The 15,027-nt window shown below is 35.0% G+C and overlaps 1 protein-coding gene across 1 annotated transcript in view; it reads right to left on the bottom strand.

Annotated features, from left to right (window-relative positions):
• IL1RAPL1 (interleukin 1 receptor accessory protein like 1) overlaps positions 1–646 on the bottom strand; it is a 709,594-nt gene extending 708,948 nt beyond the window's left edge. Inside the window, exon 1 of the mRNA XM_059911765.1 lies at positions 491–646. Coding sequence (XP_059767748.1) covers positions 491–646 — 156 coding nt within the window. The remainder of the gene's footprint in view (positions 1–490) is intronic.
• Positions 647–15,027: the final 14,381 nt, after the last annotated feature.

The following is a 15,027-nucleotide window of genomic DNA, read 5'->3' as shown; positions in this document are numbered from 1 at the left end:
TTTACAAGGCGCTTTACCTAGAATATCATGTTTTAGCTTCACAAAAATAAAATAAGGCAATAAAAAAATGAAGTACTAAACAATGGCTAAATATGTAGCAAAATGGGAACTTAAACTACTATTAAACTACTATTGATAGAAAGCCTATGATCCCTCTGCTATAACACATCGTATATTGAGCATGGAACACACCATCCGGCAAATATTTGGCATTTAATAATGGTTTGTTTAATCAGAATTGCAAGGCATTTACTAGGTACATAAGGCAGTGATTTTCAAACTGTGAGTAGGTCATGAAATCAGTTTATTTGGCCTTAACCAGAACTTTATCAAAATGGGATGAATTAATCGATACCATTCCACATTTCAAGTTTTCTGGGAAGAGCAGTCTGTCATGGGCAACACCTATGCACGCACATCCTTTTTTTTGAGTGTGCCAAAATGCAAGCCATAACATCCCCTGTGTGGCGATTAATTAGGTGAAAGTTACCGAAGCATGACTACCATGAGACTGCTTGATCCTCAGGGCTTGGGGCGGGGTGAAGGCTGGAGGGACTATCTTGTTAGTTGTTTGCAACAAAGGTGCTGAGCCCTTGGCCCTGGTTTCTTCAGCGATGGTGCAATCCACTGTGTGCGTAGTCGACATCTCAGCATACTGTGTCACTTCATGGTACTTGGGGTAGAGAAACTCGTGCTACCATGCTGATGCTCCTGCTGTTTGCTATGCTGTGAATATGAAACAGTCATGCTCTAACACATGGAATCTTACTGTCTACTTTCAGCACCTATGGGATGGTGACAAGGCAGCCTCGTACTTGCTTAGTCATCTCCTGTGGAACCTTGTTACTCCTTGCCATCCTCTAGGAGGTTAGGGTTCTTCCCTGAGAAGGGAGTAAAAATAAGTGCAGGTTCTGGGAACCTGTGTTTGAGTTGTGTAAGGATGTGCAGGTTAAGCACGGCACAAGTCCAGGGGGCAGCACATACATAGGCAGCAGGCCAGTTAAGGTGTCAAGGTATCAAAAAAAAGTTTGAAAACCACGGATTGAGAAAATGCAAAGAAACAAGCAGAAAGTATTGGTTGAGAGAATTTGTGTTGAAGGGAGAAGTGATCATTTCTAGTTGAGCTCAGGTGAGAATGTGGGATTTAATCCGTCTTTGAGATGAAAGGAGGGACCAGAAGATGGCATTTAGTGTGGTCCAGGGGGTGGGGGCGGGGGTGATGAACAAGACCAAGCTTCAGAAACCTTCAGGAGATTATTTAGAGAACTAAAAGTTTATAAAATATAAGTAAAAACATAGCAAAAACAAAAAAGCTTGAGACCATGAAACAAAAGTGACAATATAAAACTCAAGAAGGTGTTCACCGTCTCTGATTTTTTTTGAACTAATTTTGCTGCTCCATATCAGGATATTTTCGCATATCAAAAGGAAGCAACTTCATGGAATCATGGTTAAATTAGTCAATTAACTGTGTCTTTTCCTTATCATTTTCCCTAGATTTTCAAAGATTAAAAATCCAAATATTTGTGCCAAATCCCAAATATATTTTCTTCTGCCAAATCCCAAATATTTTTTCTTCACCTGGCTTATTTATAATGTTCTGCTTCTCTATGTTGTATGGGATGAGACCATTGTCAAAAAAGTTATATCCATGATCTCATCTCTTTCTCCTCTATGTTTTATCAACACAATGACTCATGATTCAGAACTTATTCATCTAATGGTGTTTCACTGCTTGAATACACAATTATGTATTTATTACAGTTTATATCTAGACCTATCATGCATACAGAAGATAAATAATCCTCCTTTTAAAAAATCTTGACAGTCTTCAGTATTTATATTTGCAATGATACACATAATACACAGTTTAAAAGTTAGTTTATTGCTCAAATTGTATAATTATTGCTATAAATAGATTTAGTAAGGATTTATTTAGAAAAAAGAATGTATGCTCCATTCTGCTAATGGAATTGCAGGATACTCATTTGTACAATTACTAAATGTGCAGACATAATTTACTCATTTACTTGCATTAATTATTCACAATGAATGGAAACTGGGTTAAAATTCTTTAGATAGAATCACATTTTGAACTAATATTTTTTATGGTTGAAAGTTAAGTTTGGTTTATAAATGAGGTTATATTGTATTTTCTGTCTTTATGTCTTCATGTGTTTTTTTAAAATAAATTTATTTATTTATTTATTTACTGATTTATTTTTGGCTGTGTTGGGTCTTCGTTGCTGTGCACGGGCTTTCTCTAGTTGCGGCGAGCGGGGGCTACTCTTCGTTGCGCTGCGCAGCCTTCTCACTGCGGTGGCCCCTCCTGTTGCGGAGCACAGGCTCCAGGCGTGCGGGCTCCAGGCGTGCGGGCTCCAGTAGTTGTGGCTCGCGGGCTCCAGAGCCCAGGCTCAGTAGCTGTGGCACAGGGGCTCAGTTGTTCCACAGCATGTGGGATCTTCCCAGGCCGGGGCTCGAACCCGTGTCCCCCGCATTGGCAGGCGGGCCACCAGGGAAGCCCTCCTTTATATTTTAGTTATATTGAGGAATGACCTTCATTTGTCTTGGGGACACGAGTGAGCCTCTTAATACTGGTGAATCAAATGATCTACTTTTAATATTCTGGCTCCAATGAAAGATACTTTGAGTAGGGGGGGATTTCAGAAACCACACACTTAAAATTTTTATTATTGAAAAATGCAAATATACACAAAATAAGAGAGAGTAGTATAATAAGCCCCATGTGCCTATCACTTCACATCAATAATTTTCAGTAATTTGCCAATTTTTTTGATGTACTCCTTTTACTTATTTTTTTTCCTGGAGTATTTTAAAGAAAATCTTGTATCTCCTATCAGGTCATTTATAAATACTTCATTTTGCATCCCAGACAGGTAAGCCCTTAAAATTTTACCAAAATAAAATTATTACACATATTGATATTAATAATTTTTTTTTTGGCCATGCCCACAACTTGTGGGATCTTAGTTCCCTGACCAGGGATTGAACCCCGGGCCCCTGCAGTGGAAGCGCCAAGTCCTAACCACTGGACCGCCAGGAAATTCCCTAGTGATAATTTTGTAAGACAATGAATATCAAACTACGGTCAAATGTATTCTGTCTCATGGTTTTTTTTCTTATTTTTTCATTTCTGCATCTTGATCCACACAAGATGCATACATTTGCACTGGGTTGACTTGTAGAGACCATTTTATTTAATCTGTTCAGTTTGTGCCACTTGAGGTGCGGAGAAGGCAATTCATTTACTCAAACGTCACTAGGCTTTTCACTTTATCTGTTCATTCCACAAATATTCATTCGGCATCTAGTAGATACTGTTTCAGGTACTTGGGAATTATCTATAAGCAAAAATGACAAAGATCTCTGTCCTTATGGAGTTTCTATTCCTATTGGAGGAATATAATATAAATATTAAAAGAAATCATGTGCAGAGTATATTTGAGGACGACAAATGACAGGGACCAAAGAAAATTATAGGTCTGGGTAAGTGCTTTGGTGACAGTAGGGAGAAGGGCTGCTTGAGTTTTAAATGGACCCCCATTGAGAAGGAGACATTCAAGCAAAGACTTAAGGTGAAGGAGTTAACTTTGGGCTATCTGGGAGAAGAGTTTCCAGAGAAGAGAGAATAAGCAATGTCGATGTCTCAATAAATTTTCCTCTGAGTGAAATAGGAGCCAACAATGACACATTTTGGGTTCTGCTTTAAGAAGAACATTCTAGCTAATATATGGAGACTAGACAGTTTAAAGCATGGATAGGGAGCACAGATTTTCAGACAACTTGGGAGGCCAGTACATTAGTTGAAAAAGAGATAATGGTAACAATGAAGATTAGTAATGGAGATTAGAAGTCGTCTAATTCTGGGTATATTTTAATGTTGGGGCTGACTGACTAGAGGTGGGGTATAAAAAGAGGCGAAAAGTCAAGATCACACCAATTGGCCTGAGCAAGCATAGGATGAAGTTGCTATCTATTAAGAATTACAAGTCACTGATATGGGGCTGGAGGAGAGCAGGAGTTCCGGTTTGGACATGTGGAGATGTCCACTGGCTTCCACTTAGAGATGCTGAGTAGGAAGTTAGATATCCAAGTCTGGAATTGAGTAGAAGGGTTTGGGCTATAGATGTAAATTTTGGGGTCATCGGCATATAGCTATTTTATTTAAAGTCACAGAAATTTTCTAAGAATACAAGAATGTCAGCATAAAGAAGAGCAGAGAGACCAAAGGCATGAAAGATTAAGCCCAAAGCTGCCAATATATAGAGATCAGAGAAACCAGGAAGGTAACAACAATGCTCATCACTATTGTAATGATTTATTCCTTCTCAAATTTCATATCAAAATTCTCAATTTTGGCATGTTGAGATCAAGTCTCAGCTAGATTAGGAATTCCATCTCTACTTCGCATTCTCCCTACCTTTGAATCATTTTACTACCGGGTTCAGCATCATATAGGCTTTACTCCTTCGGGTTATATGGTTTTCCTCACCACCTTGGCCACTTTTCAGATGCTTTCCAATGTTTCTGCATCAAGTATAGAGGCTTTCTGATCCCTTAAGTCACCATGGTGGTAGGGAATTTAAAAGCTATTCTTTTTTTTTTTTTTACGCTGGAACTTTATATTTTATTTTTTTTTAACATCTTTTATTAGAATATAATTGCTTTACAATGGTGTGTTAGTTTCTGCTTTATAACAAAGTGAATCAGCTATACATATACATATATCCCCATATCTCCTCCCTCTTGCGTCTCCCTCCCACCCTCCCTATCCCACCCCTCTAGGTGGTCACAAAGCACCGAGCTGATCTCCCTGTGCTATGCGGCTGCTTCCCACTAGCTATCTATTTTACATTTGGTAGTGTATATAAGTCCATGCCACTCTCTCACTTCGTCCCAGCTTACCCTTCCCCCTCCCTGTGTCCTCAAGTCTTCTCTACGTCTGCATCTTTATTCCTGTCCTGCCCCTAGGTTCTTCAGAACCATTTTTTTTTTAGATTCCATATATATGTGTTAGCATACGGTATTTATCTTTCTCTTTCTGACTTACTTCACTCTGTATGATAGTCTCTAGGTCCATCCACCTCACTACAAATAACTCAATTTCGTTTCTTTTTATGGCTGAGCAATATTCCATTGTATGTATGTGCCACATCTTCTTTATCCATTCATCTGTCGATGGACACTTAGGTTGCTTCCATGTCCATTCTTATTGATGCTTCCTGAGGACAGGGCCAGCGTATGTCTTGCTTTACCCCTGTTGTCAACAAAATCATTGATAGGGCAAAAAAAATGCCCCAGAATGCCTAATAAATTTCATGGTCATCTCTTTAAGAACACTCATGGCCAAGTATAAGCAACAGCACAGAAAACAGGATGCCACTGATTCTTTACAACACAGAAAGGTTTACATCAATAGCATTGAACGAATAATTTGGAAAAACATGCTCACTCTGAACAAATGATTTATCGCTGTTTTGCTCAATTTTTATGTTTACCTCAGTCCTGTCCCCATATGCATTCCCAAAACAGCTACTAAGATCAGTTATATATATATATATATATATATATATATATATATATATATATATATATATTTAAAAGCGAAGAATGTGACAGAATATTTCACTTAGGACTGGTGTGTCTGTGTGTGCATATCTGGCAAAGCATCAAAAATAAAGAAATCATTATAAGATGGAACACAACTAATCTTCCACTCTTAGATTATATTCTTTGTTAATATAAACAGCTAGACAAGGAAAATGAGACAAGAGATGACATAAAGTAGTGTGCATACATACGAGTACAAGGCTGAGATGTGGCAAAACATTCAATGAATATCTGGCTTCCATCAAGAGTTGAAGAAAAACAGTTCAAACAGATTATAAAGCAGAAACTACCACACCATTGTAAAGCAATTATACTCCAATAAAGATGTTAAAAAAAGTCTAAAAACACATTTAAATGACACACATTTGAATCTCTCTTCACTAGGAAATATCTAAAATATTATCAGATCATTGACAGTATCTCTTTACCATAAAAATCAGACCTCTGAGCTCAGAGTGACAACAAATATTTTAAGAAGAGCCTCACTATTTCTATTACAGTAACTTCCCAAACTGCAACAGTAAATCCTCATGGTCCATGGCACTCATACTGGACAGATTTAGAAACATCATATTTATTTTCACCATTTTCACTGTCTTAGTAACAAAAGCAAATAATGGGTAAAATTAAATCATCACATATAGTTGGATGGAATAAAGAAATAAACCAGAGATAAAATCAAACCAAACTATAACAAGCTTAATTTGGGTCTGACGCAGAACACTGCTTAACTCTAAAGACATGAACTAAACACCAAATGTATCTAACAAGACATCTAATTAATTGGAACCAGTTTGAATGTTGATTGATTTTTACCTGTAGGATTAAAGTATAATCACTGCTAGTTTAATAATTCCTAGGATTTCTAATTTGGGCCATTTTAAAAGTATGAGACTTGGTCCTTTCCTTCAGTATAGCTGGGGAGACAAGGCAAGAATACATGAAATATAAGAGAAATCATATGGATATGGTGATAAAGGAGCCTTGGTGCTCTGCTGGTGGTAGTGTAAATGGTAGCAGCAATCCGCCTAGCCATCTGTTATTACTTAGTCAAATTAAGTATATACATACCCTTTGACACAGCAATTCTACAACTGGCATTTATCCCAGGGAAATTTTCACACAGGTCCATCAGAGATATATACCAGGTTATTCAGTACACTGTTATTTGTAATGGTGGGAGTTGGAAGTAAACAGGATATCCATCAAAAAGAAAGAGAAAGGTAAAATGTTCTGGATACAAAATCATGGCCCTCATTGCACGTGTGCACAGATGTATAACTTGTACCTGTACAAGAGCACCTAGCCAAAGGGTTGCCTGGCAAGGACATGGATAGCTGGGAAATTAGCTGTTCCTAATTATCATAAGGGTTCATTATGTACACACCCTAACGCTAGAAGTTGTAGAATAGAAGTATACCCAGTAACATGAAAGATTCTAACAAATAATAGTGCTTAGTGAAAAAAGGATAAACAATGAAATAATAACAGCATGCATTTTATGGAAATGATAATTCACAAACAGAAAACAATTCACATTTTGAAAGGACACCATTCAGATAAAAGGATACACCTTAAACACAATAATTGTACTCAGTAGAAAAGGGAGAATGGAATGTGGATATGGAGATAAAAGGGAATATATATGTGCAGTCACACATAGAGACATTAAAGAGACTAACACAGGTCACGTGTCATGGATAGTATGGTTACCTCAACCCACTGTACCTTGCATCCAACCAATGAAAAAACACAAAAATAAATAGATTTTAGGCAGTGCTATCAACATGGTGTCTGGGAAAGACTCTTGATTAGAAGGCAGGAGAACCAGGCTCTACTTGCAGTTGCATTTATTTCTTACTATATAACCTTCTTAAATTATTTAACACTTCTGGGCCTCAACGTTCTTCATTGTAAAATGAAGGAATGATGATGACTTCTTTGTCCTAAAGCAGGAAGTAAGCCAGAAAATATCTGGATATCTAATGTGATATGACTACTCTAAAAACTTCACTCCACCTCTTACACCCCACTTGCTTGGAGCTTGTAATGTATTCCTCCTGTACTTGGGAAGTACTAATGGAGAAAGATTAGCCAAGATTTAAAAATCTCCAACTAGTTGAAAATGATCACAAGTCAATAGGCTCTTTCTCTTTATGCTCAGTACTCTTTCCTAAGGCTTTGTTCCTTGTTGCCAAATTCATTTTGGGTTTTGAGGTTAAAGGTATTATATTGACTGAGATTGCTGGAAGACTCATCACCAGTTCAGAGAGATGTTATTTCATGAGAGATTTGGGAACCTCTCCATTACCCTGTGTACTGTGTTTATGCCACTGGCAAACCAGAATCGAGGCACAAGATTTCTAGCATGAATCTTATTTTCATGATTCGTTCATATCCTGTGTAATCTTGCATAACATATCCCTATTGCTTATGTTATATATATATTTATTTTGTACCAGATATAAACCAATAAAAACCTTAATAGTCCACTGAAAGGCCAGCAAATGTCTCTTGCATTTCCAAAGGGAACAAATGTGATTTAAAAATCAGTTGAAAATAGCCAGCTAGATAAATATTTATAAATGTGTATGTATTTACTACACCCAAGTTTCACATTCTTAAGTTGTTTTAATTGTTTTAAAAAAAAATTATATTGCTCATGTATTAACTGGAAGTTTCGCTTTAATATTAACATGTCCCCTCATTTGTAACATAATATGCTAGCATTTCACTATTCTTTTTGGCAACGAATTGTTTCCTTCATATATGCATGGTTTTTCAGTCTACGTAAGGTATCTAGATCGAAACCAAAGTGGTAAAATAGAGACAAATATGATTAAAGCATACTTTCTTAGACAAGTACACATATTCTTCCAAGATATCCCATGTTAGATCAGTATGGGTAGAAAGGTTCTCTTGAGAAACCAGACTAGAAATCACAAGAAAGATATTAGGGTAACAAAATTATCCACTGAAACATTAAGGGGCATTTCTCAACAAAGCATTAGCCAAATGTAGTGGAACACTATACAGTGCAAGAAAATAAAAAATGATCATTGCTCTTTCCACTTTAATTGAGTTAGAAAGCAGACAAACAGGTCAAAATTTAGATTTTTGACTAACAGCAGAGTTTACAAAGAGTTTAGATCCTGAAGGACACATTTATTCTGTCTTCATGACCCAGGATATGGCAAAATGAAAAGCAAGTTTGTTCTTTTTGCAGATACTTCAAACTCAATCATTTAAATTTAATTTTATCTTATTTTTGGTGACTTGAGAACAATCTCTGTAATTTTAAATTTATTCCAGAAAATGGTTTATGCCATCTCTTATTTCTTGGATTTTAGAAAATGCAGAATACATTAAAACTTCTACTTTCAGAACAAAATTTTGAAATTTAGCCATGTAGTACCATTCCCTCTTTCAAACCTGAAAACAAGCAAAACTCCATAAAAATACATTTCCAGCCCACTGGATGAGAGGTGGGGAACACAAGGAATTTTCTCAGTTTAGATGATATCTGAATTTGGAAAAATGTTTTAGATAAGATAGTTTCTGATCCATCGATAAAATTTATGTGTCTATTAGTTTAAACGCATATTGGCCAACTGGAATAAAGTTTACAGGGCCTTATGGCTTCTATTTTGTGTATAATTCACCACTACTTTACCTTATTTTTCTAAAAATTATTCCTTTCAATTTGCACATATATTTTTTAAAGTTTTTACCACATATATGTATCCTTGAAGGAACAGACCCATTTGTTTGGTAATAAAACAGGGTACAACTACATACATATATATGTACATAGTATTGTTTCCTTCAGGGAGAAAATACGTTCTATTTATATAACAAGACTTTTGTCACAATACAAGAAGATAATCCATGCAAAATTATGTCCAAGTATATTTTACTCAGAGGAAATATAATTACTACCATCATTATTCCTCTAAAAAGGGAATAAAATCATTAGAGTTGGGTATTAAATGCAAAATCTAACAGCACTTGACAAAGAGTTTGGAACTGTATGCAACCCAGCTGCTCTGAGCCCAAGATTAACACTGCCAAATGTATTTGTTTTCTTAAACTCTGTTCAATCATAATTTAAAATAAACGTCAGTCCATATGTAGGTTATATATTTTCAAAGGTCTACTCTCTCAGGTGATTTAACTATATTTCTTGGCATTGTTCTTGTTAGCAAAAAAATAAATATAACCCTGGAAGTCGAGCGAGGGCTTGGGAGGATATTAGGTAGAATTATCACTCACAGCAAATGCCCCTAAACATATGTTTTCTCAAGCCTCTCATGATAGAAATCAGAATGAAAAAGATTTTCACCTGTTGTTGAAAACAACAGAATTCATATTTAACTGATGAATGCTTGGCTTTTAAACAGGACACATTTTCAAATAATTCTCCTTTACACAGAGGAAATAACAAAGAAAGGAAAATGAGCTAAGAATAGCAAGTATACAGAGCAAATGATAGAGAAAAATGAAAAATAAATATTTGAAATCTCTTATTGCCACCAATTTTCAAATAAGCTAATGATATGGATCAGGCAATTTCTATCTCCACTTGTACGTATTCAATACTAATGATATATAATAAAATTCACAGAAATTCGTGTTTATTGAGTCCTTCCTCCTTGCCAGGTATAGTGCCAAGCACTTGTATCATTTAATCTTCACAGTAACCTCATGCAATAGCTATTATTTATTATAGTGCCCATCGGACAGATGAGGAAACTAAAGTTTAAACAGTTTACTGAACTTGACAAGACATATAGTTGGTAAGAGAGAGAGTCAGTTTTTGAGACCATGTAGTATGAAACTAGAATCCATTGCATCTATCATGCAGAATGAAGTTGAAAATGCTATAAGTAACATCAGTATTTATGACCAGACTTGCATTGCAACTGCATACATTTGGGGAAAATCTCACAGAATAAAACCAAATACTTTGGTCTAAATTCTTAACTCTCTAATTCAGATGTTTGAATTGCAACTGTAAGTTTTGGAAAGTAAAGCATTTACAAAATTTATGTTCACAAGTATAACCCAATACTTGTAGACAATTTTCCCAAGATCAGGGGAAGGGTGACAAAGACTCTCCTACTGACCAAACTTTAGTCAAGTTCCTCTGAGTAATCCTTTCAATTACACCTTAACTTTAGCCTATAAAAACTGCAAATTTCAGCACAAATTATTTTATCCACCCTCCACTCTAAGAGAGTCAAGCAAGCATTAGTATAATTTCTAACAGGTCAAGGCCACATCCCTAAGATGTTGACCCCACTCCCTTAAGTTCCTCCCTGAGGAAGCTCAACACTGCCAAAAGAATGTACTGTTTGTTCCAACCAAAACCTGACTGTAGGTCGCCAACCTCCCTTTTCTTAGAGCATTTACTTTAGAAAACTTGCAGTTGTAAATCTTTTTTCTGTCTCTGAGATGTATCTTCTACAACCCAAGAATGTCTTTCTCAAGGCCCTGTGAGCCATATCCTTGAAATGTAATCATCAAGAACGATAGGGTCCCTGTCTGCCAGTCTCTGTGGGAGGGTAGGAGCCTAAGGGGCCAACTAGCAAAAAGAGGTGGCGTAATCACATGGACTAAACACCCTGCTCTCCAAAAAGGCTCCATACTTTTGTTTCAGTGGAGTTGAACTCCACTTTATACTGAAGTCTCTCTCTCCTACTTCAGTAGAAGAAATCTACTGTTTTGCTGTTTTTAACAAGTGTTCCGTGAAAAATGTTTCTTTTACAGGAGAAGGGGAATTTAAATAATCACATTAAATCCTAGAAACTTAATGAAAAAGAAATTGTAATGACTATAACTAAAGTCAAAATAGTTTGATGCAAATTTAACTGCCTATAAATATGTCCAATAAAGAAAGAAAAATAAAAGTGCTAGCTTGACAATGGTTCTGTGTCATTTGCATATGCACAATTTTTTGCTTAAGTATGTTACTGAAATGGAGGTCTCTCTGGAAGGGACTCTTTATATTATGACTTTTAAAGAATACAAATTCTTATAGATGGATAACATAAATTGTCTTAAGATAAATTACAGATGTTATATTTTTACAAAAGTGTTACAATGACTATAAAAATTGTCATAATTCTCCAAAATGTACAGAACTGGCTATAGTGAAAAATACAGTTATCAAAACAAATTTTATTTTAGAAATTTAAAAAATTCAATTCCAAAAGAGGCAAATGGAAAATAAAAAACAAAAAAAGTTATTGAAAAGCGTACTAAGTCAAAGGTATAGTTAATTATATTTGTAAAGTAGTTGATAAGATATAAAGTTTGTAAATAACATAATATTCCATATTGTGAAATGAAACAGGATTCAAGACACAATTATAGACTCTAGCAAATGAAAACTATCAGATAGAAAGGGACATTACCTTTATTTTTCCTTGTTTTTATTGCTCTTAATCAAATACCACACATCATAAACTAGGTAAGAGAATGAATGAAAAATCCACATGTAGTATACGATAAAACCAGCATAACTCTCATATTGTATATTAAAATTAATATGAGCTTAATAGTATGAATATATAAGTATTAATATGAGCTTAATGGCTTTTACAGTAGAGAAAATCATTATTACAGTTCTAGATATTATATCCTGCTCATATACACTATAAAACTGTCACTCTCAACACACATTGAATTTATGGTAAAACATTTTTGGGAAAAAAGTGGTGCTTCACCAGAGTACCCATAAATGTTCAACTGTGGCAGTCTTCTCTCCACTTTTCAATATGATTTTGAATTGAGAAAAATAACCTGTTAAAGTTTCAGATGAACCATTTGCAATAGTCATATATTCAAAGATGCCAAATAATGTATTATTAGGAAGAGTGATCATTCCATAGAGTCGAAATTTATTGCTGCATCATTTTTCTGAGTGGAAAGTGCTAAGCCCCTAGTCGGAGGATGAGATACTAAATGCAATCAAGTGGGGGACCCGCCAGAGTGAGAGAACCACCACACCCTCAATTTGATAGTTTTAGCCAAATACTGCCTCTGAATGGCTCTGCCGAGGAACACAATGGCAATGATAACGTCCAGGCAATGTAAAGCAGTACAATTTTCAGGGAATGTTTTCTTTATTATAAAACAGAGTTGCTCTTCAATTGTTAGAGTTTGGTTTCTTTTAAACAAGCATTTTAATCTCAGTTCTATATTCTAAACATACAACTTAAAACTTAGAACATTATTTCTTTAATGCAGAGGCTCTTAAACTTACATCATTACAGCAAGAAGCTGTACGCACATCCTGAGCAAACAGTAGGTGCTTAATGAAAGGAAATGGAATGAAAAAGTGTAAACTGTACTTGCTTCAGCAATGTTTTAAAAGTAAAACTTGGAACATATGATTTAACAATTGAATTTTATGACAGTCTGTTGAGATCCAGAAATAATTTCCCCTAAATCTAGTCTGAACTCACTTCCAGTTCCTTTCATATATTCATTCCTTGTATCTGCCTATTTTAGGAAAGATCATAATATTGTTTACCATTTGGAGTATACTTTATTCTTTGAGGTAATGGGTAATTTCCTGTTTTTTAATTAATGTTGAAAAGTAATTTAACTGAGAGAATATTCAGAAAAAGAGGATATTTTGCAAAAAAAAAAGTGATTATAATAATATTATCCAAACAAAACCACTCATCACTGTGGTGCATTTTCTTCTGGTACTCTTTAATGTGCATCTTGGCTTTCGACATTGATAATAAAAGTATTTGTACACTTTTATACCGTAATCTTCATATTATATTTTACAAACATTTTCCCATGTTGCTATTTGATCTTCACAACAATTTGTTAACTGCTAATCAATATTTATTGGATATTCATGAATAACAGCCAAATAAATAACTATAATTTACTTAATTGTTCAATTACAAAACAAATCTATGAAGGCCCTCTGAGCCTTCTTTTGTCTAAGTAAAAATGTTCTCGCCATACATTCCTCATGGACATGATTTAGTTCCCCATTTTCCTAATAGTTGCTTTTTTCCTGAATGCAGCCTACATTCCACATCTCTCTTAAAGTATAAGAACAAGAATAGAACACAATTATCCTGGAGTGATAAAACAGTATAAAACAGAATAGTATCATAATTGCCCTTAGTCTATTTCAATGGTTAAAGTTTAATTTACATAAGCACTGCATAGGGATTTTTTTTTTTAATGCAGATTTTTGGGCCCCAACCTTAGAGGTTCTGTTTCAGTGAATAACTTGTTGGGTCCTGGCATGTACACTTTAAAAACCTTACAGGTGATTCTGATGCCATCGGCCACACTCTGAAAATACTGACCCAGGTAATATATTTATATTAAAGTGGCCAAAAATTGTCATTGCCTTTTTAACAGTCACATCAAATGGTCGACTTACACTGAGCTTACTGGTGCATAAACCCCCTAACATCTTGTTTGCTGAATCCAGCTGTATCTTCCTTATTCTTTACTTGTGCAGCTCATTACTGTGGCCCAAGTAGAGAACTCTTTGTGTACCCTTATTAATTTTCATCTTGTTACACTGGCACTTCCTTTTAGTCTGAGGGTATTTTATAAATCTTCATTCTGTTACTTAACTTTGCATAATCCATAAATTTGATAAACAAGCTTTCTATCTTTATCCAAGTCACAAACCAAAACATTGTACCACAAGAGCCAAAAGAAAAGGGTAGAAGCATAATCATTACTGTGTTTTACAAATGGAATGTTTTACATTCCAGCTCGATTATTTTTATCTCAGAGAAATATACTGTCATCTTTTGGACATCGTTATTTACTTCTAGAGAGACTAAAATAAAAACAGCATTCCTACAATGTATTTTGGTTTAATGTACATAGCAAAATTTTCTTGATATATTACAATAATTTGACCTGTAATGAATATTTATCAAAGAATCTCTTTTTTAACTTTTAAAATTTCTGCTTTATACCCTTTGATACAATAAACCAAACAAATGCACTGTCTGTGATGTCTCAGTTCTAAAATCTTTAAATCCTTTACCATTAAAAAATTAAAATATTAACACTGAAAATATTATTTGATTACAGATTTCATTCATCTAACCTGCTTTATACAGAAGAAATACGTTAAATACCCATTTCTGTTAGGTTACTCTTATGGTTCAATGGATTTGCATTATTAACATTTCATGAGGAAAAAGCAATAGAACCTCAAGCGCTATCAAATAATCTCCTACCACTGTCCATTCAATAAGTTGTGAAATTCTCTTCCCATGGATTTCATTATGGCACTTTTTTCACTTTCTTCAATCCTATTTTTTTCATTACTCCTTCTCTATCTCTGACTTCACTTACCTGGAACTCTGTTATATTTTACAGACCCTCAGGATTTAC

This window comes from Balaenoptera ricei, chromosome X, assembly GCF_028023285.1.
Source record: "Balaenoptera ricei isolate mBalRic1 chromosome X, mBalRic1.hap2, whole genome shotgun sequence".
Lineage (NCBI taxonomy): Eukaryota > Metazoa > Chordata > Mammalia > Artiodactyla > Balaenopteridae > Balaenoptera > Balaenoptera ricei.
Note: the sequence above shows the minus strand (reverse complement) of the source record. Positions and strands in the feature narration are given on the sequence as shown.